The sequence below is a fragment of the Equus przewalskii genome, chromosome 9 (genome assembly GCF_037783145.1).
Source record: "Equus przewalskii isolate Varuska chromosome 9, EquPr2, whole genome shotgun sequence".
Lineage (NCBI taxonomy): Eukaryota > Metazoa > Chordata > Mammalia > Perissodactyla > Equidae > Equus > Equus przewalskii.
The window spans coordinates 7,606,600-7,633,151 of NC_091839.1; the positions used below are offsets into that span (position 1 = coordinate 7,606,600).

General features: G+C 38.6%; 1 protein-coding gene across 6 annotated transcripts in view; it reads left to right on the plus strand.

Moving 5' to 3' along the window:
- The window catches only part of ZNF529 (zinc finger protein 529), a 54,475-nt gene that overhangs the window by 724 nt on the left and 27,199 nt on the right, over nt 1-26,552 (plus strand). For 2 of the 6 annotated variants that reach the window (XM_070557520.1, XM_070557525.1), the window contains 3 exons: nt 5,889-6,090; nt 6,628-6,677; nt 19,983-20,060. The exons of 2 other annotated variants lie outside the window; for them this stretch is intronic. In XM_070557520.1, coding sequence (XP_070413621.1) covers nt 6,041-6,090; nt 6,628-6,677; nt 19,983-20,060 — 178 coding nt within the window. In that variant the 5' untranslated portion in view covers nt 5,889-6,040. Of the gene's footprint in view, nt 1-5,888; nt 6,091-6,627; nt 6,678-19,982; nt 20,061-26,552 lie in introns of those variants that run through there. 2 more of the 6 variants (XM_070557524.1, XM_070557523.1) reach the window with 1 other exon arrangement.

A 26,552-nucleotide genomic window follows, 5' to 3' on the forward strand; every position in this document is an offset into this window, starting at 1 on the left:
CCTGCATCCATTGTCCAGCCTAGTGCTTAATACGCAGTAGGCATGCAGTACATTAAGTGGATCCTATTGTGGAGCTAATCCTAAATTCCATGGTTTCTTGCAATTTGTTGCAGTGGGTTTTTTTTCACTGCCTCTGTCATTTCACCTTATAACCAGGCTGCACAGAAATGTTAGCTGCACAAAATGGCTGTCAAAGGGAAGTTGAGTATTTGGGACCTAGAATGAAGGTCCCAATTTAAAAAGCACAAGCTTGTGTTTGTTAATGGTGATTTTAGGGCTGGAATTGCCCCCAGGGCAGGGTCCTTGGAAGACGTGATATTGAGGGACAAAGAGTAGGATTCCTTCCTCCAAAGATTCCTTTTGGAAGCTCTTTGGGGGCAAGCTGCATATTGCAGATGCACAGCATTTCCATAGCTCTGTCGACAGGAAACTGCTGTGAACATAGAAACAGATTCCAGTCCCAGGCTTCAGTGAACCTAACTTTTCTGTATGATACAGGGAAGAGTCAACAGTATTCCAGTCTTCCTCACCCTTCATCTGGGTCTGTTTAATATGGATGCTGGAGGCTTGCTAGTGATGAAGAATGTCTTCTTATTTACCCTGTCTGGGCTCCAAGAAAGGCCTGCTATGTCATAATTCCCTTTTCCTTCCAAGTTTTGCTTTATTCCAAAAAAAGGGCCATGAGAGGAGAAAAGCATTGCAGTTGCACATCTCAAAGCTAAGCTAGAGGTCATTTTGAACTTTGTCTTTATGAAATGCATTGTTGTTTTTCAGGATAGAGAACAACTTCATCTGAAATGCCCTGCCAAATAGTGACTTAACCATTTACCTGGTCTCTAGGCCTTCTCTTCCCAGTTCATGAGGGTCCTATGAGGATGGATCCCCTTCTTTCCCAGTTCCTCATCAGATACCCTTCCTACAGTTCATTTTCCTGTGACCACTTGCAACACCTCCCCCTTGTGCTCTTTTTGTCTCCTGATGCAGAAATAATCGTCCTATTTACTGTGATTAGTTCAGAGACCAATGCTTAGGTAGAATTACACATTAGATACATTAGATATTCTTCAGAGAGGTAAGCAGAAAAATGGCAAGGGAGGAGAAGATTTGATTGATTTCAGTAAGTAACAGTTCTGTTTGAAGGCTTTTAGGAGTAAGAATATTATTGGGGGTATATGCAGAGAGATCTCTGTCAAGAAAGGCAGGATTTTTTCCCCAGAGAATCCATTGGGAGATTTATGTGGTACCAACGAATTCTTTTATAAGATTTGGCAGCATCAGGTTTTTTTCAAGTCATATAATTGTGTCGACTGAGAGACAGTAGGGTATAATGGTCTCTGAGTGTTGGCAGGGATCAGCAAACTGTGACCCTGCAGGCCAAATCCAGTTTGTAGCCTATTTTTCGTATGGCCCATGAACTAAGACTGGTTTTTAACATTTTTCAATAATTGACAACATATCAAAAGGAGAACAATAATTCATAACTTGAAAATTATATGAAATTCACATTTCAGTGCCCATAAATAAAGTTTTGAATTTTGTCAATAAAAAAATTTGTGGGGCCAGCCCCTGTGGCCTAGTGGTTAAGTTCAGCATGCTTCGCTTTGGCAGCCCAGGTTCAGTTCTGGGCACAGACCTACACTGCTCTGTTAGCAGCCGTGCTGTGCTGGCAGCCCACATAGTAAAACATAGAGGAAGATTGGCATGGATGTTGTTAGATAAGCACCTATATAATATCCTTGATTTTGCCTTTTGGCCCACAAAGCCTAACATATTTACTATCTGGTCCTTTACAGAAAAGTTTGCTGACCCCCAATCTAGAGTATCTGAATTAAAATTTTGGTTTTGCTGCTTAGTATTTGTGAGTTTGGGCAATATATTCAATGTTTCTGTTCCATAGTTTATTGTTTGTAAAATACAAATAATAGTACCAATTTCAAAGAGTTGCTATGAGGATTGGGAGAGTTAATATTAACAGAGCACTAGAAGAGTGGCTGACAATAATGTGCCTAAAAACCTGTTATTATGTAGATAATTCTAAGTCATTCCACATTCATAGATAAGGAGCAGTGAAACTATGAAGTTAATTGTAATGAGCATTGGTAAAGAAGAAAATGAGCCGCATGCTCAGATGGTCTAGAACAGGAATCCTTCACTGCTGGGAGCCGTGGCTACATCATCTGATGGGCTGCTTGACAGGGTCCAGCCGATTAACGCCGAGGGGTGCAGCGTCACCCCTTGGTAAAGAATAACCGGCCGGCCCCTCACATAGTTCTGAAACCTGTGCTGCTTCTAATTGCCCTTCATTCCTTGTCCTTTCGTAACCTCCAGTTTTCACTCCTTTGGGCGGCTGCTTGGGAGGCACTACCTCCCAGGAGAATTAAATATAGTAAGAGACTGTGACCACCGCATAAGCCTTCAGAATATCGCAAGGGGCAAGCTCCCCCTGACGCACATAGATAGTGGAAGAACTTTTCTCGCTAATGAGGGGTTCGTACTGAAGAGAGTATTTGGATCAAAGCAGCTGCCTCCTTCTGGTTGATGTTTTGCTCTTCCTCCAGTTTCCCTGATAAGCATAGATATACTTCTTCCTCTGTAGTTAAGTAGAATTTTCCTCCATATGTTAGTTATTGAAAAATATATTATTCCCCTGCATGTGTTTGGCAAACTATTATAGAAGTCTTTTCTTAATTGCTGAAGTCGCTTTTGTGCAGGAAAAGATAGTTAACCTCTGCCTCCCTAAAAGTTAACTCTGTTCCCTGTAAGTATGCACTTAATCAATGAATGCTTTGTGGTTTACTCTGCAAGAACATCTGTAACTGCTATATTTATCCCCTGCTAAAAAAGATATAAAAACACTGTATAAACCAGTAAAGACAGACTTGCTTTGTACTTCCTTATCTCTCTGAGAATATTTGTAGAGCTATTTCTGTACTAATCCTGAAAAATATAAAAACGACACTTGTGCACAGTAAAGTCAGACTTGATTGCACTGACTCAAGCCTCAGGTCTCCTTCTTGTATATAGCGCTGACTCGGTCTCTCCCTCTGCTGGAGCTGGACTCCGGCACTTCACATTAAAATATTTGCCTTGAAATTGTAAACCAAATTATTGTATGTTTATTTTATGAACGCATATTTTTCCTGGGGAAAAACTCTATAATTTTATGAGACTATGAAAGGTATACATGACCCAAACAGGTCTGAACCACTGACCTAGAATCATCAATAGCTTACACCTGCAAGTGTAATTTCCTGTATTATGTAAATGTTAATCACATTACATCTAGGTGATTAACATTATATAGATAATGAAGATATTCTAACATAAAAAATATAAAATGCAATTCTGCACAATATTCATGTTATTGAACAAAAGTACTCAAGAAGTTGCTAAATTATAAATCACTTTATTATAGGCATTTCTTAGCAATTTTTCAAGGATTATATCCAATATGATACATTAACTGGTCATTCAGTGGAAAAAGGCAATGATAAAGCCCACATTTGTTAAGCATTTTCTATGGACCAAAAACTGTTTAGTCTGAAAGTGTCACTTAATTGAGTTGTGCTTATTCACAGGAGAATCTTAACATGGAAAGTGTCTTGTTATATTGATGAAACACAGGTAAAAGAAGATACAAGACTTGGTAGGTTTATTTGTTTCATTCATGCTGGTTTCAGTGCCGTCACCTGTCATTTTGCCAGCCTGTTTGCTCAGTTTTCATAATAAGTAGGAGATAGCCCTCCCTCCAGCTCTTTTTAGAAGAAAGCTTTAAATAGGAACAGGTATTGTTGTATATTCCTGATGATGGAATTAACACAGTCTTGTTGGAAAAAAATTAGTAATCTAAGTTGAACTTATGAAATAGAAAGTTAAAGTTCTCAGTTTTAGCATACAGAAATAATCATTATGAACATTTTGGTGTACGTTCTTATAAGTTTTTCCCTGTGCTTATGTTTATGTGATTTTGTTTTTTCAGAAAAATTGACACAAATTGGTCATTTAAATGAGAAAAGACCTAACTCTTAGTTAGAAAAAGGAGTCCAACCCAATCATTTGTTGTTTTGTTGTACTTCCATGTATGTAGTGTCAAATGACAAAACTGAAACAATTTTGATGTCCTTTATTCAAGGGAAAGCAATCTGTGCATGGGGGGAGTGCAGGCCTCACAAACAGTGGATCATTCTTCCAGAGGGATTTTGGGCAAGAGACAGTTTTATAGAATGTTAGAAGAGGCAGCTCTAGAACAGGGCATGGTTCTCTAGGAGGTTGGGGATTTCCTTATAAGATAGCAGGTCCTATTTTCTGGGGTAAGATAAGCTAGCTAAAGCTGAGTTGGAGGATTGGGATTGGTGTATGTGAGCTTTCCTTGACAGTGAGGCATCTCCCCTAAGTGTAGGTTGGTTTAGGTTTAGATTTGTGACTGGGCTGGTCCACTGGGGTGGCCTCCATTTTGTGGGTCCTGACATATGAATTAATTTTATCAGTAGGGATAAGAAGGAAGTGACAATGCTGCCCAACTGATTTGACAAACCTTCTGAGTATTCACACCTTTTGGAATTGTAGATATCAATTTATGCATAATTCCAGGAGAACAAATTATCAAGTAAGGCTACTCACAATTAAGTATTTAATTTTTTGTTTTTCTTTCTTTTTTTTTTTTTTTTTTACAGATTTAGATAACTTTAACAAGACAGCACTAATATCTCAAGACCAGGTATCTTAGGAGATTCCATTATACAAGTCATGCTGACAATGTGGGTTTATAATTTGAGATAATAGAATTCGATGTTAGTAGTTATAAATATGCATAAATGAGTTAGACAGGAAGCAAGATTGAATTTTGTTAATATTTTCATTTTCTTACCTAAATGGGTCTGATTCTCTGAACTAGTTTTATGAAGCAGAACGGTGTCCCTCGCTCTGCACAGCTGCTGTCCTCGTTTTCTTTCTGAAACTCTTTGTGGGTAATGTTGTTAGTAAAGACTAATTAACATTCACAAGCTGTGCTCTGTAATATATTAGCATTACAAGGAAGAGCAGATCTAAGAAACTCAAATTTCACTCTCAGAAAAAATGGTAAGAACAGAAGAGAATTTCCTTTAATAGTAATGGATTACAGGACATGAAATAGTCTCTTCATCATCAATAAAAAATAGATAATATTTTGTTGTTTTTTCACTTAATCCTGACAACAGTTCTTTGAAAAACTATTGTTTTTTTCCTTTTATTGCTAAGGAAATCTAGGCAGTGCAGATATAATACTTACTAAGACACTTTCAGAGCTAAAATTGACATACTGGAACTTTAACCACAGAGCTTGTTCTTATTTACAACTGTACATAATGTTGATGCAAATAATCCATAATCAATCTATAAATCAAAATTGGGGTGAGTTTATCATGAGCCAGGTTTTAGGACTATAGCCTGAAGGATACCAAAGAACTGGGGTGTACAAGTAGTTATATACTGTTGTAGGGAGTAAGACTTTTCCTCTTCCCAAATGTGGGTTCGTCTGGCCGGAGAGCGAATTAAATTCATATGAGACAAAATAGCAGGAGAAAATTAAAGAAAGCTTTATAACATGTATACATGGAAGAGGTCGGGCAAACTGAGCAACTCGCCAAAATGGCCGAAACCACCACTTAAATATCTAAAAACAAAGGAGGATGTTGGGGATGGAGTGGGAGTCAATCATGGGAGATTACCACACAAGTACGGTAAACAAAATGCAGATTTAAGTCCTTGCCTTTGGCATTGATTAAGAGTTTCTAGAGACAAGGTCATCCCCCCTTCTTCCTGGTACAGAGGGAGATATCTTTACAGATGGAGAGTTCCTTTACCATGTAAATGTCTCTTACAAAGGGTAAATAAATTCTACTTTTCAGTTGCTCTCCTGTCTTCAAAGTAACTAGCCTCAAATAATCATCATGCCGAAGAGGTATATCTTGGGGTGGCCAATTCCAGTCCCCACACTGTCTTGGAACAAAGAGCATACATCACATGTGACAGGAATATCTCTTTTTACTCCTGTCACGAGATGCTTAGCTGGCACAGCAGGTTGGCAGTCAGCAGGTCAGTGGTCACAAGGTGAGCACAGCAGGGCTGTAGTTAATCCCCTGTTTCCAGGAAGAGACCCTTACCCTTAAAGAAATGCCAGTACGGGGGGGGGGGGGGGGGGGGGGGGTTACATCCCTATCTTTAAGGGCATCATTCTTGTCTTTGGGACACTGTAAATGTTTTAAAGCAGAGGTACAATGCATGCTCAACAGGCCACTTCAGGCCCTTTTGGAAAAACAAGGTCAGGCCGAATTAGTTTTAATCTAAATGGCTTCCTCACATACTCCAGTATATCCTGTTACTTTTCATCTGTTTATCAATAACCTCTCAATTTTTTAACCTGCCTCTCTTGCTCGTTAATTTATTACAAATGTCTTTCCTCAGCATTTAATATGAATTAGGTAATCATTTTTAAAAACTAACATACTAGCATAATAATAGCTACCCATAATTTATTTAACCTCTTCACTATCCTGAGATATTTATGGTTACCGAAACTACTCTGTGATGAATATCCTTGAGATGTATCTTTATTTGTCTACTTTTATATCTGTTTCCGGCCCACAGTATGCCACAACTTATTCTAGTACTTGAGGAGAAACCAGCACTGAAAAGAGGTAAGTTGCTCATTATTAGGCAAAGAAGATCAAATATATGTGGGAAGAAATGTAAGCTAGACTGTGATGAAGCCTCTTAAAGAAGTCAGATAACACATACTGGGAAGTCATAGGGAAGAGACATTCTGATGACAGCAAGCGTTCTCAGGTTATGACCAAATTATACTGAAGACATAAGAGCTCTGTGGAGGTGAACATGTTTTATTCAATGAGCTTTATGCCTTATAGTTTTTTAGTGAGATTAGATGTAAAGTGAGACTAATAGAACAGGATTAACTAGGTGTTTTGAGGGCATTAGGGCTGAAAGTTCAACCCAATATATTAGGAAGACATAAAAGCATTTAGAACATCATCAATACCTATGAGACTTCTCTCAGGGACTTTTAACCATTCTTCTCTAGGTAAAACCCCAACTTTCTTGGCCATATGTAAAAACTATAATGTAAATCAGCTGTTGGGAGATGAAGGAAACAAAGAAAAGCCATTCAGACTTGGCACCTATTTGTCCTGACCATGTTCTTGAAATTCAAGGGAAGACTGTGTGAGGCTACTTCTTAATTTAACAGTGGCCATGTATTAATATTAATATCTTTTTGAAGAAAAGCTTCCTTTTTACAGAACTTAAAAATGCATATTTATATTAATACATGACCACTGTTAAGAAGTAGTCTTAAAGGAAAAGAAAATCATATAGAAGAACACAGAGAAGCACTGCTAACATAAGGTTGCATAGATTTCCAGACATTTTTCTTTTGTTTATATATGCACATATTTTACAAGGAAAATGATATTGTGTTTATGGATTGATTTTTTTACTATTGAGTATGTTTTGAATATTTTTCATATTCTTTTTTCCCAGTTTTATTTTATATATTTTTTTTAATTTTTAATGTTTTCCTTTTTCTCCCAAAGCCCCCAGTACATAGTTGGGTATTTCTAGATGTGGGTCCTTCTAGTTTTGGCATGTGGGATGCCACCTCAGCATGGCTTGATGAGCGGCGCCACGTCTGTGCCCAGGATTCGAACTAACTGGTGAAACCCTGGGCCGCCGAAGCAGAGTGCACGAACTTAACCACTCGGCCACGGGACCAGCTCCTTTTCCTGGTTTTATTGATATATAATTGATTACATACTTAACTATAAATATTTTTTACAACTTTGCATTTAATGACTACCTTAGTAGTCATGAGTGGATATTCTGTAATTTATTTTAAACCAATAAGCTATTGCTAAAGCTGAATATTACCTGGGCAATTCCTTCTACTGGCTGTGCAGCTCCCACTTTTTTTTTTTTTTGAGGAAGATTAGCCCTGAGCCAACTGCTGCCAATCTTCCTCTTTTCGCTGAGGAAGACTGGCCCTGAGCTAACATCTGTGCCCATCTTCCTCTACTTTATATGTGGGATGCCTACCACAGCACGGCGTGCCAGGCTTTTTTGCAACTGCATTGTTTTCTGCCTTTGCATGTGGGATGACTAGGTATTCCCAGTTTCTGCATAACTAACCACCCTAAAACTCAGTGGCTTAGCTGTAGAACAATGATAACATTTATTTTGATTATGAATCTGTTCATTGGGCAGAGCTTTGTGGGGACAGCTAGTCTCTGGTCTACTTGGCTTCAGCTGGAGTGGCTTGAAGGTTGGGGGCTGGAATCATCTGAAGCCTTGCTCACTTACATGTATAGTGGTTGATGCTGGCAGTCAGCTGGAACCTCAGCTGGAGTGCGGTTGGAATATCTAGCTGTGGCCTTTTCTATGTAGCTGCTTGGATTCCTCACAGCAAAATGGCTGGGTTTCAGGGTGAGTGTCTTGAGAGAGTTAGTAGGAAGCTCTGTTGCCTTTCCTAACCTAGCCTTGGAAGATACAGTGTCATTTCCACTGTGTTCTGTTCATTAAGAGAATCGCAAAGGCCTGCTCTGTTCCAAGAGGAAGGGAAATAAACTCCACTTCTTGATGAGTGAGTGGCAAAGTTCTGGAAAAACATGCAGGACCTGAAATATTCTTGTAGGCCTTATTGGAATTTATAATATGTGACAGTCCCTGAGGCCACAGAGGAGATTTTGGTGTGAATGGTGTCACCCCTTTGCAGCCCTGGAAAATGGATGTGCCCAATCTGAGGCCCAGCCATTAGCAGAGTGGAGCACGGGCCAGAAACCTCCTGCTGAAGTGTCTGGATCCTGCTTCCAGAAGGAGGACCTCTGCTTGGTGTTTGTGCCTGTCTACTGGATTCCTTGTGAGTGGAGGGTTTGGGTTTGTCCAGAATCCCTCTTACCTCCCTCACTTTCTGCGTATTGTTTGCAGGCAGGAAGACAGAAGGAAAAAGCTTATATTAATGTACATCATTTTGGGAGCTGAGAGGTACATCTGGTCTCATAGCCAACTTTTCTTTTGCCAGTTCTTGCCTCTGTGGGCTCTGGGCTTCTCCAAGAGTGGACCACTGAGGAGTACTGACAAGTTCTTAACTATTTTTAACCATGGCTTTTTGTCTCTAGATCTTGGACATGGTTACATATTAGATCATGTGAACATTTCCTTATTTTGAAATATCCTCTGTAACAGAGATCTATCTAAGAAGCTGTTCCTCTCATACCAGTGAAGGATGATGCCAGACAGCCCAAGGGATCCTGATGGGTCCCTCTAGTCTCCCATTAATGTGTAGCATCTCCTATAAGTTCAGCCTTCTTTCAAGAAGAGTTATGGAGTAAAATTAAATCCCTTGAGAAAGAGGTATTTGACCATCCAAAAAATGGTGGAGGTATGATTCAGAGAAGTTGGTCCCATTTGATTACTCATGGAAAAACTTGGAAATTCTTTGCATTTTCTAGGAAAATATAAGATTGGCAGTTGACTGGCTTCAGTGTTGGTATGTGTTATGATTCCAGGTTCTGTGAGGCTTTTAGGATTGGATAGGGGTAAGATTGGGACCTGCATACAGAGAGATTGGGGCTCTATCTTGGGAATCAGTCTCAGAAAGGTGAATACCGGGAGGAAGATCTTTTGTGTACTTAAAAAGATTGTGCTGGCTTAACATGATTAACTCTGTGATTCTGGACCATTCTGCATTTTGTTTCCTCTAACTCAAGACCAAGGAAAGTATTCAGTGAGGGATGGCGGATTATCCAGATTTCAAAGGAGTAGATAACTATAGACTCCTATCAGTACAAAAGATGTTAGAGATTTTTTTTCTCCAACCAAAGCATAGTATACAAAGTAGTATAGTATCAAAGAATAGTTAAGGATGATGGACTATATTGTAGCTAGTAAAAAAAAAACTTACTAATTGGCATAAGAAAGAGTAGTACTTAGGATATATTTAAAAATAACGGTCTTACACCCAAACCCAAATAGGTTAGAGAATGATAATTTGGTGTGAAGTATTAAACCATTAAAATAAGTAGAAAAAACATTGTATGTGACATATTGATGAATGTGAGGCTTGAAGAAATTCTTTAATTTTATGCAAACTCTATTATCTAAGCTAGATTTAATACTATATTGGAAAAGAAATTCTATAAATTATATTTTCTTAGTCTGTAATGGAAAAAGAGGATAGAAGAATTCACATTTATTGATAATTTATGAGGCAGGCATATGGCATGCAGTATGTTTATATTCACTATTTCACTAATTGTGATTATTTTATTCATTTCTAGCCATGTTTCTAGACATGTTTGGATAATTGAGGAATCACATAACAGGCAGAAACTTTTGTCTAACTCAATTAAATTTCTTAAAAATATGTAGAGAATCTGTTTCTGAAACACTAATTTCTTTTTTTTTTTTTTTTTAAAGATTTTATTTTTTTCCTTTTTCTCCCCAAAGCCCCCCGGGTACATAGTTGTGTATTCTTCGTTGTGGGTTCTTCTAGTTGTGGCATGTGAGACGCCGCCTCAGCGTGGTCTGATGAGCAGTGCCATGTCCGCGCCCAGGATTCGAACTAAGGAAACACTGGGCCGCCTGCAGCGGAGCGCGCGAACTTAACCACTCCGCCACCGGGCCAGCCCTGAAACACTAATTTCTTGACTCATCTATCTATCTATGGACTTCTAGCCATAGCCTGTTTGCTTGCTGTATAGCCCCCTTCTTGGATTTCAAACCTTTATCTACTCTTTTCCCATTTCGAAAACAGTTTTTGAATTTCACCAGTAATACTTGGGTTTATGGTTTTAGGCATGGGTAACATTCAGGAATGCGGCCCTAGGCTTCCCTCCGGAGGAGTGGGAATATCTGGTTCTGCTCAGGGAGCTGTTCTGGGATGTAATGATGGAGAACAGCTGCTTAGTCTCACTGGGTAAGCTATCTGCTTCAAATAATTCACAATATGCTCTCTGGACTATCAAGCCTATTTTTTAAGAAACTAGGTGAATTTTTTCACCTTGTTTTCAAAAGAATGGGTTAAACTTTGTTGTGTTGCAGATGATACCTCCATTAAACACCTTCAGCATTCTTCATGATATTCATACCTTTCTCAGGCCCTTCATATAATTTCTACCTTCCTTGATATCCAGGGAGCTAGATGTGACTTGTGGGACATGTAAGGCCTATTCATTGTCAAAGAAACTAGGTGTTACACTGTGTTGGTAAAGATGCTCAATGTTATTTCTGACCCACCTTTAAAGAGTACAGTACCTGGGACTTGAGATTGGTATCTCAAACGGAGGGTGGGGGTTCAATCTTGTAGGACTGAGTTCTTAATCTGTGGGATCTGATGTTATCTCCAGATAGATAGCATCAGAACTAAGTTAAATTGTGGGAGCCCCAGCTGGTGTTAGAGAATTGCTTGGTGTGGGGTGGGGGGAACCCATACATTTGGTGACCAAAAGTGAAGTGAAGTGTGGTAGTAGTGTAAGAGTAAAGGAGAAGCACAGGAGGAGCATGTTCCAATTTGCTAACATTTTCTTAAGAAATTTTACATGAAGGGGCCGGCCCGGTGGTGCAGCGGTTAAGTTCGCACGTTCCGCTTCTCAGCGGCCTGGGGTTCATAGGTTTGGATCCCGGGCGCGGACATGGCACCGCTTGGCACGCCATGCTGAGGTAGGCGTCCCACATATAACGTAGAGGAAGATGGGCACAGATGTTAGCTCAGGGCCAGACTTCCTCAGCAAAAAGAGGAGGACTGGCAGTAGTTAGCTCAGGACTAATTTTCCTCAAAGAAAAAAAAAAGAAATTTTGCATGAAGTTTTTGGTATGTCATTTTCTTTTCTTGTAATATCTTTGTCAGGTTTTGGTATTGGTGTAGCACCGGCCTCATAAAACAAGATGTGAACTGTCTTCTCCTTCTCTATTTTCTGGAAAAGTCTGTATGATTGGTATGATTATTGGTATGATTTCTTCCTTAAATGTTTGGTAGAAACCTCTAGTAAAACCAGCTGGGCCTGGCATTTTCTTTGTTTTTGATAATAATTTCGATTTCTTTAATAGGTATTAGGTTATGCAAATATTCCATTTCATCTTGTATTTGTTTTAAAGTAAGTTGTATTTTTCAAGAATTTTGTCCGTTTCTCTTGAGTTGTCACATTTGTTGGAATGAAGTAGCTTGTAATAATTCCCTCTTAGACTTCTAATAATTATATGTTCCTTGGCGATCAGCTCTTTCATTCTTGATATTGGTGACTTGTCTCTGCAGTTTTTTATTTTTGGTAATTCTAGCTAGAGTTTAATCAATTCCGTTGCTCTTTCTAACAAAATCACTTTTGGTTTGGTTAATTTTATGTCTATTTTGTATGTCATTTATTTCTTTTCCTATTTCCTTCTAGGTACTGAGGCTTTACTTTGCTTTTCCTTTTCTGGCTTCTTAAATTGGACCTCTGGTTACTGATTTTAGACCTTTCTTTTCTTTTAATATAACATTTAAAGCCAGAAATTCCCTATTTTAACTCCATTCCACAAATTTTTATATATTGCATTTTTATCAATCAGTTTAAAATATTTTATTTCCCTTTTGACTTTTTCTTTAACCCATTGATTATAGAGAAGTGTGGTGTTTACTTTCCAAACATATGTGGGCTTTCTAGATGCTTCATTGTTACTCATTTCCAATTTAGTCCCATTTGATCAGAGCATACATTGTGTATGATTTTGACCCTTTGACATTCATTGATTCTTTTTGTATGGCCCCGTATATAGTCTACATTGATGAATATGCCATATGTACTTGAAAGGAATATGTATTTGATGGTTGTTGGGTGAATTATTGTACAAATATTAATTAGTCCAAGTTGGTTGATAGTTCATTAATATCTTTATGATTTTTTTGTCCTTTTTTTGTGATTGCTGAGAGATAGATATTAAAATGAGGGCTGGAACTACTGTAATGCTGAAGTGAGTAAAGCACCCAGGGTTCAACATTTAAGGAGGCGTTCATTTTTAGGGTCACGGAAGTGCAGCGGTTTTTGATGCTGTGCTTTTAGGTACAGACACATATATGATAATTGTGCCTTCCTCACATACTGACTCTTCTATCATAAAATGTCCCTCTATCACTGGTGTAGTTTATCTGAAATTAATATAGTCACCCTAGCTATTTATGCTATATTTACATAAAATATAAACCACACAACACACTAATAATATTTTCGCTTTGAATACTCATGTGTAGTTTAAAGAAACTGAGATGATAGAAAGAGTTATTACATTTATCCAGAGTTACCATTTATGCTTCCTTCCTTTCGTCCTGAAGATCCCATTTTCCCACTGGTAGCATTTTGTTTCAGCCTGAAGAGCTTCCTTTTAGCATTTCTTGTAATGCAGGTCTATTGGTGACAAATTCTGTTTTTTTTTTAACCTAAAAATGTCTTTATTTGGCATTCATTCTTGAATATATTTTCTATATATAAACACTGGATATAGAATTGTGCTTTGTTAAAATTTAAACACTTTTTTAAATTGTTTAGTGCACACTGACACCTCTAATTCCAATCCAACTTACCAGGGTTTATTAGACTCTTCCTTTACATATTTATACCTCTCTTTTCTGACCGTGAGAATCCTGTTTCCAGATAGTTTCAATGTATTTACTTATTACTCAGTTACTCTACACATAGCCAGTCTGCCTTCCATGCAGCCTGTAACTTCTTCTAAGTTTCTCTGTGCATGTCAACACATGGGCCTGGACCCTGATTCTCTCCCCAGTTGTCATCAAGAAGATTGAGCTCCTCCACCAGCCCCAGCTTCCACCACTCTCACAGAGGAGATGTGAACTCTTCTCTTTTTCTACTTTTATTTTGAAATTTAGTGGGGGGAGGAGTGGAAATGTCATAGAGGCTGTGGGTGAGTAAGCCCTGATCCTAAGACCCACCACTCTCATCATGGCAGGTATATGGACCAAGTGAATTGATCTCCTTATCCCAGGACTCGACACTCTCATGGCAGACACATGCGCCCCTGGCTGTTTGTATCCTTTTTATTTTGAAAATTTGTATTTTTAAAAATTTGGTTTGTCTTGACATAAAATCTCAAGAACTGTGGTTCTGGATGATCTGTAGTTTTATTGATTGTTTTTCTTCACCGCTTGTTTGTCTTCACTTCTGGTGAACTTTCATTTGTAGTTCTTGCATTCTATCACCTCATTTCTGAGTTTTTCTAATACATACTATTATTTTATTTATGTAATATTTTCTCAATGTTTATTCCTGTGTAGTAAAGAATTAACTTTATAGAAAGAAAGGTCTTGCCTTTGCCCTCGGCTCCTGAGAGGTGATCACTAAGCCCTTAGAATGTTCTGCCTGATAAATACCTTTGTTTACCTGACAGTAAACACCATATAGTCTAACAGTGTGATTTATGGTTGGAGTTTTGAGTTGTGCAGTATGAGCTCAAAGTTTGCAAACTAAGGTCAGCCTGCAGACAGTCAACCATATTTATGTGACTGAGCCCCAGTAGAAACTCTGGACATCAAGGCTCAGGTGAGCTTCCCTGTTTGGCAGTACTCCATGCTTAGTCACACGTTCTTGCTGGAAGAAGTCAGTATTATCTCTGGCTTCTCTGGGAGAGGACACTTGGAGGCTTTGCTCTTGGACCTTTGCTGGACTCTGCCCTGTGTGACTCTCCCCTTAACTTAATCTGTATGCTTTCACTGTAATAAACTGTAACTGTGATTGTAACAGCTTTCAGTGAGTTCTGTGAGTCCTTCTAGCAATAATTCACTGGAATTATCCTGGGAACCCCCAAACTTGTAATTACTAAATTTTATTTCACTATTTCTCTTAAACTTTCTGACATTTTTTAGCACTATAAAACACTGTTTTCTTCTGAAAATAGCTTTGCCTTCTCACATAAGATCTGATGTATAGTGTTCTAATTATCTTTTTTTTTTTTTTGAGGATGATTAGCCCTGAGCTAACTGCTGCCAATCCTCCTCTTTTCACTGAGGAAGACTGGCCCTGAGCTAACATCCACGCCCATCTTCCTCCACTTTATATGTGGGACACCTACCACAGCATGGCGTGCCAAGCTGTGCCATGTCCGCACCTGGGATCTGAACTGGTGAACCCTGGGCCGCTGAAGCGGAACATGCACACTTAACCGCTGCACCACCAGGCCGGCCCCTAATTATCTTTTTTAAAGTTTTAAAATTTTAGTTTGTATTTCCTCTTTAACTCAAGAATAACTTGATAGAGTTCAGATGTGAAATTAGGCTTTTGGCTAGGTATATGTAAAAGTTTGATGTAGGGGCCAGCCTGGTGGCACAGCGGTTAAGTTTGCACATTCCTCTTCGGCAGCCTGGAGTTCGTGGGTTTGGATCCTGGGTGTGGACATGGCACCGCTTGGCAAGCCATGCTGTGGTAAGTGTCCCACATATAAAGCAGAGTAAGATGGGCACGGATGTTAGTTCACGGCCAGCCTTCCTAAACAAAAAGAGGAGGATTGGCAGCAGATGTTAGCTCAGGGCTAATCTTCCTCAAAAAAAAAAATGTTCGGTGGATTATAGGTGATGATTTTTTTTCAGCCTATATCATATATGGTGATTTGTACTTTATCAGAATACATATAATATTTGATAGACCTTCTCTGCAGGATGGAAAGATTTACCATTGCATTAGGATGAAGGTAGTCTAATCCCTGTTCCTGTTCTCAGAGGGATGGCTTTCAGTTTTTCCCCATTGGGTATGATGTTGGCAGTGGGTTTGTCATATATGGCCTGTATTAGGTTGAGGTATTTTCCTTCTATACCCATTTTATTAGAGTTTTTATCATGAATGGATGTTGATCTTGTCAAATGCTTTCTCTGCATCTATGGAGATGATCTTGTGGTTTTTGTTCCTTCTTTTATTAATATGGTATATCATATTGACTAATTTGTGGATGTTGAACCATCCCTGTGTCCCTGGTATGAATCCCACTTGATCATGATGTATGATCTTTTTAACGTATTGCTGTATTTGGTTTGCCAATGTTTTGTTGAGGATTTTTGCATCTATGTTTATCAGCGATATTGGCCTGTAATTTTCCTTCTTTGTATTTTCCTTGTCTGGTTTTGGTATCAGGGTGATGTTGGCCTCATAGAATGTGTTAGGAATATTTTTGTCTTCCTCAATTTTTTGGAATAGTTTGAGAAGAATAAGTAATAAATTGTCTGTGAATGTTTGGTAGAATTCTCCCAAGAAGGCTTCTGGTCTTGGACGTTTATTTTGGGGGAGGTTTTTTATTACTGTTTCAGTCTCTTTACTTGTGATTGGTCTATTTAGATTCTCTATTTCTTCTTGATTCAATTTTGGGAGGTTGTAAGAGTCTAAGAGTTTATCCATTTCTTCTACATTGTCCACATTGTTGGTGTATACTTTTTCATAATATTTTCTTATAATCTTTTGTATTTCTGTGTTGGCTGCACATATATTTATAAGTGTTATGTCCTCTTGGTGGAATGTCTCTTTATCATTATATACTGCCCTTCTTTGTGTCTCATTGCCTTTTCTATCTTGAAGTCCACTTTGTCTGATATAAGTATGGCAACACCTGCTTTCTTTGTTTGCCATTAGCTTGGAGTTTGTCTTCCATCCTTTGACTCTGAGCCTGTGTTTGTCTCTAGAGTTGAGATGTGTTTCCTGGAGGCAGCATATTGTTGGGTCTTGTTCTTTAATCCATCCTGCCACTCTGTGTCTTTTGATTGGAGAACTCAATCCATTTACATTTAGAGTGATTATTGATATATGACAGCTTAATACTGCCATTTTATATCTTGTTTTCTGGGTGTTCTGTATTTCCATTGTTTCTTTTTACTTATATTTGTGATTGCCATTTCAGTTTGGTGGTTTCCTGCAATGGTTTTCTCTTTATTTATGAATTGTGGCTCTGCTCTCATTTTTTTAGTGGTTACCATGAGGTTTGTATAAAAGATCTCATCGATGAGATAGTACATTTTCTGATAGCTTCTTATCTACATTAGCCTAAGCAGATTCCATCCCTTTCTTTTTCCCCTTTTGAGTTATTGTTGTCACAAATTATTATTTTTTGTGTTGTGAGTTTGTGACTAGATTGAAGTGTTTATAATTCTTTTTAATGCTTTCTTTCCCTTTATCTTTTATGTTATAATTGTTTGCTAACCTGTTCTGATACAGAGCTGCAATTTTCTGATTTTGTCTGTCTATTTATCTCTTTGCTCAAAGCTTTGTAAACCTGTGCCTTTTTGTTACAAGTAGGAAGGCTTCTTTCATAATTTCTTGTAAGGGAGGTCTAGTACAATGAATTCCCTCCATTTGTTTTGTTTATCTGGGAAAGCTTTTATTTTTCCATTGTATCTGAAGGACAGTTTTGCTGGATAGAGTATTGTTGGCTGAAAGTTTTTGTCTTTCAGTATTTTGAATATATCATTCCATTCTCTTCTAGTAAGGTTTGTGCTGAGAAATACTGAAAGCCTGAGAGGAGTTCCTTTGTAAGCTATTTTCTTATGCTTTGCTGCCCTTAATATTTTTCCTTTGTCATTGACTTTTGCCAGTTTTAATATTATATGCCTTGGATAAGTTCTTTTTGCATTGATGTAATTAGGAGTTCTTTTGACTTCATATACTTGTAAGTCCAGCTCTTTCCCCAGGTTTGGGAAGTTCTCAGCTATTATTTCTTTGAACAAGCTCTGTGCTCCTTTCTCCCTCCCTTCTCCCTCTGCAACACCTATAATCTTTATATTGCTTTTCCTAATTGAGTTGAATATTTGTGGAAAAATTAAAAAATCTTAGTTCTTTTCTCTCTTCCTCTACCTGAAGTATTTCTATATTTCTATCCTCGAATTCACTATCTGTCCTCCATAACATCAGTTCTATTTTTCATGGTTTCTAGACTATGTTTTATCTCATTAATTTTTTTCTTCATATCCAGAATTTCTGTTTGGTTTTGTTTTTAGAGTTTCATTCTCTTTGTTGAAGTATTCCTTCTGCTCATTTTATTCCTGAGTTCACTGAACCGTTTTTCTGACTTTTCTTGTAACTCATTTTCTTTATGACAACTATTTTGAATTCTCTGTCATTTAGAATATAAATTTCTGTGAGTTCACGATTGGTTTCTAGAGACTTGTCATTTTCCTTCTGCACTGAAGTATTACTGTAGTTCTTCATGGCGTTTGATGAATTGATCCTTCCCCAGCACTTTTGTGGCAGTATAATGTCACAGATTCCACCTGCCACCACTGGGGGGGCAGAAGCTGTGTTTTCTGATCATGCCCCATCTGCTGCAAGTTGTGCAGTAGGGCTGCTCTGCATTTGTGTGGGCTGGCCACAGCCACTCTACAGGTTGTGCTCACATGGTCAGGGCCTCTGTGCCGAGCAGCCAGGTCATGCACCCTAGGCGGAGGCTCTGTGCTCAGAGGATCAATCGCTCTCTTGCAGGCGGGGCTGTTGCACTTGGCAGGGGAACAACTAAGCTGCTGTGCTAGGCAGGACGGGTGCCTCTGCTGGGGCTGAGCTGCCACTCCATGGGTCCTATGAGCTGTTGTCCTCCATGGGCAGAGTGCCTCTGAGCAGGTGGAACAACACCTCACTTGCACTGTGCTAGGTGGGAGGGCACCCAGGTGGGAGCTGAGCTATCACTCCGTGGCTCCCACATGCTGCTGTACTCCATGGGTGGGGTGCCTTCTTGCCAGTGCTGTGCTTGGCAGGCAGGTGCCTTCATGTGGGCTGAGTCAACACCACTCAGTGTAGAGTGTTCCCACCAATGGGGCTACTGTGGCACATTGGGCAGTCCTGTGGGCTGGGCTACAACTCTGAAAGTGTTTCTGTTGGCTGAGCTGCCCCTGCCTCCTCTGACAGTCACACCAGCCACTGTGTGAGGATCTGTGACCTGGCTCGCTGCTGCCAGGGAGGGGAAAGGGTATGCTCACCTGGTTCCACTGCCTCCTGGGGATGCAGTCCACCTACCTTCAGATGCACAGCTGTGTGGATCTCTAAGGCATCCCATTGTGCTGTGCAGGGAATCCTCTACTGGTTAATGAATGTCCATTTATTTGTAACTTAGAGGGGAGAGACAAAGGGAACAACTCACTCTTCTGTGATGCTGTTGTCAACCCTCCATGAATATATTCTAATGTCTCATTTTAATTTACTTAGTGACTTTTGCTATATTTTTTTAGTTATTTCATTTTTGAGTTATTTCCTTAAATCTTGCTTTAGGGCTTTTCAGAAATAGGTTCAGATTTATGCTAACTTAATTCCAATAAGATAGAGAAATGGTACTCCTATAAGGGTCTATTCCCTCTTCTCCATTTTTGAGGTAATATTGTTATACATACTACATCTATAAATGTTACAGACCCAAAAATACTTTGCAATGATTATTACCTTATAGAATTGCATGTATTTTAAAGAAGCTAAGAGAAGAATAAGTATGTATTTACATATTTTGTTATATTAAATTTCTTCTTATTTGGGTTCTCTTCATTTTTTCCTGTGAGTTTGAGTAACTATCTGGAGTTGTTTTCTTATCTCAGTACAGCTTTGTTTCCTCCCACCTCTTTTGTTCTTTTGTGCTGTTATTACTATATTAATATTATTTTCCCAACACATTATATACATATTGTTTTATACACCTGCTTTGCAAATAAGTTAAGACAATAAAGTAGAAAATGTGCATTTATACTGTCTTTTATATTACATAATTACTTTTACCAGGGCTCTTTTTTTCCATGAGGATTAAAATTAAACTTAGGGGTCATTTGCTTTCAGCATGGAGAAATTATTTTACTAGTCTTGTAAGTCACATTTGCTGGCAACAAATTCTGCCAGTTGTTGTTTATCTTGGAATGTCTTTATTTAACCTTTATTTTTTAAAGCTAGTCTTGCTGGATATAGGATTCTTGGTTAACAGATTTTTTTCTCTTTCAGGACTTTGTCTTCCCACTGCCTTCTGGCCTCCATCGTTTTTGATAAGAGGTCAGCTGTTAATCTTACTGAGGCTCCCTTGTAAGTGATGAGTTGCTTTTCTTGGTTCTTTCAAGAAATTCTCCTTGCCTTTGCTTTCAGCATTTTTACTGTGACATGTTTGTGGAAGTCTTTGTGTTTCTACTACTTAGAATTTGTTGAACTCCCTGAATGCATAAAGTATTTGTTATGACTTTGTTAAATTGACATTTGTTAAGTGGAGCACAGAGTGCTGGATGGTGAGCCATGGTTCAACAATAGACCATGAGAGAAATTGAAATAGAGGTTTACTACTCACAGATCCTCGAGGAAGTACATGGCATGCTTTGAGAGGTCACTTGGGGAGGTCAAAGTAGAGTACAGACAGATAGAGGCAGGACTTTGGGTACATGCCTTTATTAGAGTCCATAGGTGGAGTGCTTTGGAGTTCCTGAGCTGGGACTGGACTGGTCAATTCCAACCAAAACAGTGGTGTTTTGGTATGTCCCATGGGGGTCTCATCTAAGGGGTACATAAGGCATACAGGTGTTGGGAGGCAGGGAAGACTTGATCACAAGGGCTACTGGGGAAGTCATATCAGGAACTTCCATTTTCTGTGACTCTGCAGGCTGCTATCTAGGGCATGTGCTTGCATTAGGGGGCTAGTGTCAGTTTAAGGTCCTGGGAGGCTACTTGGCCACACAAAATGAATGCCAAGGTAGCAATACCATGGAGTAGATTAGCTAATGTCTTGACATTATTGTCAATAAATTTGGGAAGCTTTGAGGTTTTCTTTATGTTCTTTCTCAATCTCTGCTCATTCTGATATTCTTATTGTGTGTGTGATGGTGCACTTTAATTGTGCCCCACGTTTTTCTGATTTGTTCATTTTTCTTCATTCATTTTTCTGTTCTTCAGCTTGCATAATCCCTAATGACCTATCTTTATGTTTGCTAATTCTTTCTTCTGCCAGTTCAAATCTACTATTGAGCCCCTCTAGTGAAATTTTCATTTATAGGATTTCCATGCAGTTTTTAAAAAAAAATAATTTCTATCTTTATCAATATACCTTACTTGATGGAGCATTGTCATCATGCCTTCCTTTATGGTTCCCTTTAGCTCTTTGAATAAATTTATAATGGCTTCTTTCAAATCTTTGTCTGTTAAATCTGACATCTGGTTTATCCCAGAGGCAATTGTTTTTGTATGGATCATACTTTCCAGGTTCTTTGCATTTCTTATAATTTTTCTTTTGGCAAATGGACATTTTAGGTAATATATTATAGAAATTATAGGTACTGGCTTGTTATTTTCTTATTTGTGCTGAGTGAGTTATATTAGTGAAGTCTGTTGCCTCCCGTACCACTTTAAGCCTCTGTTGTTGCTCCTCAGTGGGAGACAACCTTGGGTATCCCACAGCCATTCTGAGATGACAGTGGTTTTGACATGGCTCTTTTTGCCTCTTTCTTTGATCACACCCAGGTGTTAAATTCCACAGATTATCAGCTGAATACTACATTGTTTTCAACAATGCCCTGGAGCGCTGTTCCAGATTAGTCTCTGTCTTGTTATTTCTGCATTCACCAGCTGAAGAAAGTGTCAGAGGAGAATGATGTTCTCAAGAAGAGATGGAAGCAGGGCCAGAATTGTTCCATGGCTACAAAGACCAGTTAGGGGTGGAAATGGACAAAGTGAGTTAAAGAGAGATCTTTTAAAAAACAAAAAACAAAAAGGATACAAAATTTGACTCTGGGAAACTCAATTTTGGTTTCCATGGTTTAAAACTTGCTCAAAAGTACAGTATTCATTTGGGCTTTATAATAGAGCATCTGTTGTATATTGCATTATTTTCTTTCTGACCTCACCTTGGAAATTGCAGAGGGAGAAAAAAGGAAGTCAGGAATTTAGAAGGGCTGGCCTGTTGCAGCTCCAGACTATCACTCCTAGGTGGTGGGGAAAAGAGAGCAAGAGAAGTGGGAAATAGTTTACTGCTTTTAAATATTTGGTCTTATGTCTACTTTGCAACCCCTCGTTCTTTTACTGTATTTTAGGGCTTTTTGATATAAATTTGGAGACACTGTATACATAGGTATGAAAAATATCAACTGTCCTTATTAGTTAAGTACCCTTGAATATGAATATTGACTTTATCCATTTGATATGAACAGTATGAAAACAAAGCCTGAATATTAAATCATATTTTCCCTTTACTTTCTCAGTAACATCAAAGATCAAGGTTTGTTCCTATAGGAAAACATTTTATTTCTAAAGAGCATTAAAAATCTATTTAGAGTCTTTATTTCCACTTCAAGAATTGTTGTGCTTTGTCTTTGTAAAAAGTGCAACTATAGGCATTATATTTGCCCATAGATAAGTATTCATTCATTCAAGAAAAGTGAAGCTGACCTAAACAGACCAAAAGCTCTAACATAATAAGCAGTGATTCATCTCAACCTTAATGCTAACATCTTAGCACAGAATTGAGAACCTAGAAGGTAGGAGCAGCTTTCCAGTTTCCCCTTATTAGAGACTCTGCAGTATAATTTCATTATTTGATTTGAGGATTACTAAATTCCCAGGTTCTTAAAACCACCATATCTAGATATAAGAGAAATGTATTTCAAACCCAAACAAAAAAGTGTAGGCAGGATGAATAGAAGACAAGGGAAAAGATTTAGATTACCTCCCATCTTGGACTATCCTCAGTATTGTCTATTGACTCCTTTTGGAATTGATTATTGAAGAGTCTGTCAGTTCCAAGTGAATGCTGCTGGTTGGATTGGCCCTGATAACTTTTCAACTGTTAAACATTGAGGTTCAGGCACTTGTGAATCTCATTGACCATAAAGGAGCAAAACTCCAAAACAAAGTTAGTTGTTGGGTTTTGTGGACGTCAATGCCAAGTAAAGTCCCATAGTAGCCGCTTCTGCTCTGTCTTTACCTTATTTCCATTTTGAGGCACAAAGACCATGCTTCAGCTCTTTTTTTTTTTTTTTTTTAAAGATTTTACTTTTCCTTTTTCTCCCCAAAGCCCTCCGGTACATAGTTGCATATTTTTTAGTTGTGGGTCCTTCTAATTGTGGCATTGGGACACTGCCTCAGCATGGCTTGATGAGCAGTGCAATGTCCGCACCCAGGATCCAAACTGGCAAAACCCTGGGCCCGCGAAATGGAGCGCACAAACTTAACCACTCGGCCATGGGGCCGGCCCCCTTAACGCTGTTTAAATACAACCCTGCCCACCTAGTGTGTTCATCTGACTCCCAGTCTGTTCTGAGAACTTCCTGAATGTTGGAGGTAGAAGATGTGCAAGACTCCAGAGAAAGTCCTTTGGCCTCCCTTCTTAGTGCCACTGTCAGGGGCTATGAGTCTGACCCAGAATGAATGTATCGCATTCTCCTTCTCTTTTTTTCTATTTTTGTCATGGCCCTTTTGAATCTTCTCATTCACTCTGTCCTATTTTCTTAGTGCTGTGGGTCATCAATATGTGGCGGGAGTGGAGTGGTGCTCATTTCAGACCAAGGACATCAGAGACTTGGGGAATAAATATGGACTTGAGGAACAGGGTAGACAACTCTTTCCACCACACCCACCTGAAATCATCAAGTACTTACTTTTTTTTTTTTTTAAAGATTTTATTTTTTCCTTTTTCTCCCCAAAGCCCCCCGGTACATAGTTGTGGATTCTTCGTTGTGGGTTCTTCTAGTTGTGGCATGTGGGATGCTGCCTCAGCGTGGTCTGATGAGCAGTGCCATGTCCGCGCCCAGGATTCGAACTAACGAAACACTGGGCCGCCTGCTGCAGAGTGCGCGAACTTAACCACTTGGCCACGGGGCCAGCCCCCATCAAGTACTTACTTTTATCTTTGAATATGGGGACTGTGGTTCTCCGATTTAAAGGCAAGGCATGGAGTGAATGCCAGGATGGCCCAGCAATGCCATGAGGAAACCTGCCAAGATCCCCCTCAGAATATTTCTTCATGCCACTTCTGGAGGCCACATACTATGCATATGACTATGCATATGACTTTTGTTAAAGTGAGACAAAGATTCTCAAACTCTTTGTTTGAGTAAGTAGTAACCCCTCAAGGCATGGATTATTTTTACACCACATTATTGAGATATAATTCATATACCAAACAATTCACTCATTTAAAGTGTACAGTTCAATGGCTTTTAGTATATTCAGAGTTATACATTCATCACCACAATTTTAGAACACATTCGTTATCCCCAAGACAAATTCTACTCCTTTTATTCCCCATATGCTCCATCCCTAGGCAAACACTAATACACTTTATCTCTACTGATTTGCCTATTCTAGACATTTTATGTAAATGAAATACAATATGTAGTCCTTTGTGACTAGCTTCTTTATTTACCATAATGTTCTGAAGGTTCGTGTTATAGCATGTATCACTATTCATTTCTTTTTACTGCTGAATATTCCACTGTGTGGAGTGCCTTTTGTTTATCTGTTCATCCGTTGATGGACATTGGGGTTGTTTCCATTTTTTGGCTGTTATGAATAATGCTGCTATGAACATTTATGTGCATGCTTTATGTGGATATATATTTTCAATTCTCTTTGATATTTACCTGGGGTGGAATTGGATCTATGTTTAACCATTTGAGGAACTGCCAGATTGTTTTTGCATAGTAACTACACCATTTTACATTCCCACCAGCAGTGTATGAGAGTTTTAATTTCTCCACATCTTTGCAAATACTTATCTTTATTCTTGATTATAGCCAACCTAGTGGGTGTGAAGTAGTATCTCATTGTTTTGCTTTGCATTTCCCTGATGGTTAAGGAAGGTCATGGGATTTTAGTATACCTTTATGCTCAAAGGGAATAAACAGAATTCCCTTAAGAAAAAAACTCTCTAAATATTTATGGCTTTTATTAAAACACAGATGACAGTTTAAAAGTTATTACCAGGGCAGCAAATTGTGAAGTAAATTACTAATTAGGTTTACAGAGGACTTAGAAGGTAAGGGACAGGAAGATTTGATATTTAATGTCTAAGATGTTGCTCAGAGATCCATAGTTACTGAGCCAGTTGGGAACTGAGCTGTGTGGTGGTGTTAGGTATCTTTAACCATCACATCCGGTGATGGATCCAGTCAGGATCCAGGCTCTCATTACCTCCTGTCCCACCAAAATCCTACCACCCATGTTGCCACTGCTGAAGAATAAAGGAAAGGGGACATGTCAATGTGATTGAAAGTAATCAGTCAGCAAGAATTCATAGTAATCTCTTTTGTGTGCATAGTGCCTTATGCTATGCAAAGCAATTTTCCAGCTATTATTTTTAGTTTTGAGATAAACAGGGAGAAAAACACTAATTTACTGACTACACTGCAGACACTTTATATGTTTCATCTCATTTCATTCTCACAACAGATCAAGTGAAGAGAACTTATTCCCTTATTTACTGATAGGTAGAGCAGGCATGTCTGTCTTCATTTTGTATCTGAAGAGTATGAGGCTCAGTAATATTACAGGATATGCACAACTAAAAATGGTGCAGATGGCGACTGAATCTATATGTTTGACCCCGGAGCTCATGAACACTCATCAGTCCTGCACCTCTATGAGCTTGGATCTATGAATATCTCCTGGTCAGGAGGCAGCCCATTTCTACATCAGATTATACAAAAACTTCACACCCATCCTTTAGCTCCTATAAATCTCTGGACTGGGAGTAACGGAAAGCCAGGGAGCAGAAAGTGGTAGGCCTGAATATTTAACCAATTGTCTTTCCTCTTGTCTGCAGTCAGCATTTGCGTATGTTGTATTTCTCCCCAGTGTCCTCAGAGAGGCTAGGACTGCACTTCAGCCTCACCAACCTCACTGACACGCTCTTCTGCTCAGTCTGCATCTCCCAAGAGCTGTCACTAGGGCTCCCTTTAGCTTATAGCCCATCTCCTCACTTTCTTTTTTTTTTTATTGCAGTAACATTGGATTATAACATTATCCCACTTTCTTTTTAAATCAAACTTGTACTTGCTTCTTCTGTTACACTTTATTGATTTCTATGGGATCAATCAAGTTTTCTTTATTCTCCTTTCCCCTCTACTGGATTAAAAAATATTTTCTTGCTTTTAGAGGTTATCTTTAATTTTTTAACTTGCATTTTTGACTTGTAATTAATTGGTATCTCAAAAAAAAAGTCCTTAGAAGGCTTTAAGTACATTCTTTGTATTGTTATCTGGTGCTTTTAATCTAATTTGTTTTGAAATACGATTAAAATTAATCATTGTTACTTAGTATATGCTTACTGAGACTTCCTAACATATTTACTGATTTCTCCTACCTTTCTAGGTTTAACTAACTTCTTGCTAATGTACATCCTTTAGAAATTCTCCTGTGACTCTATGAAAGAATCCTCAGTCTTTGTCTTAAAATGTCTTTATTTTGCCCCATTCTTGATTGCTGTTTTTCCTTTATCACCTTGAAGGTATTATTCCATTGTCTGATAATATGTCATGTGCCCAATCATCATTCCTTTAAAATAACATGTATTTGTTTTCTTTCAAAAGATTTCTTTGT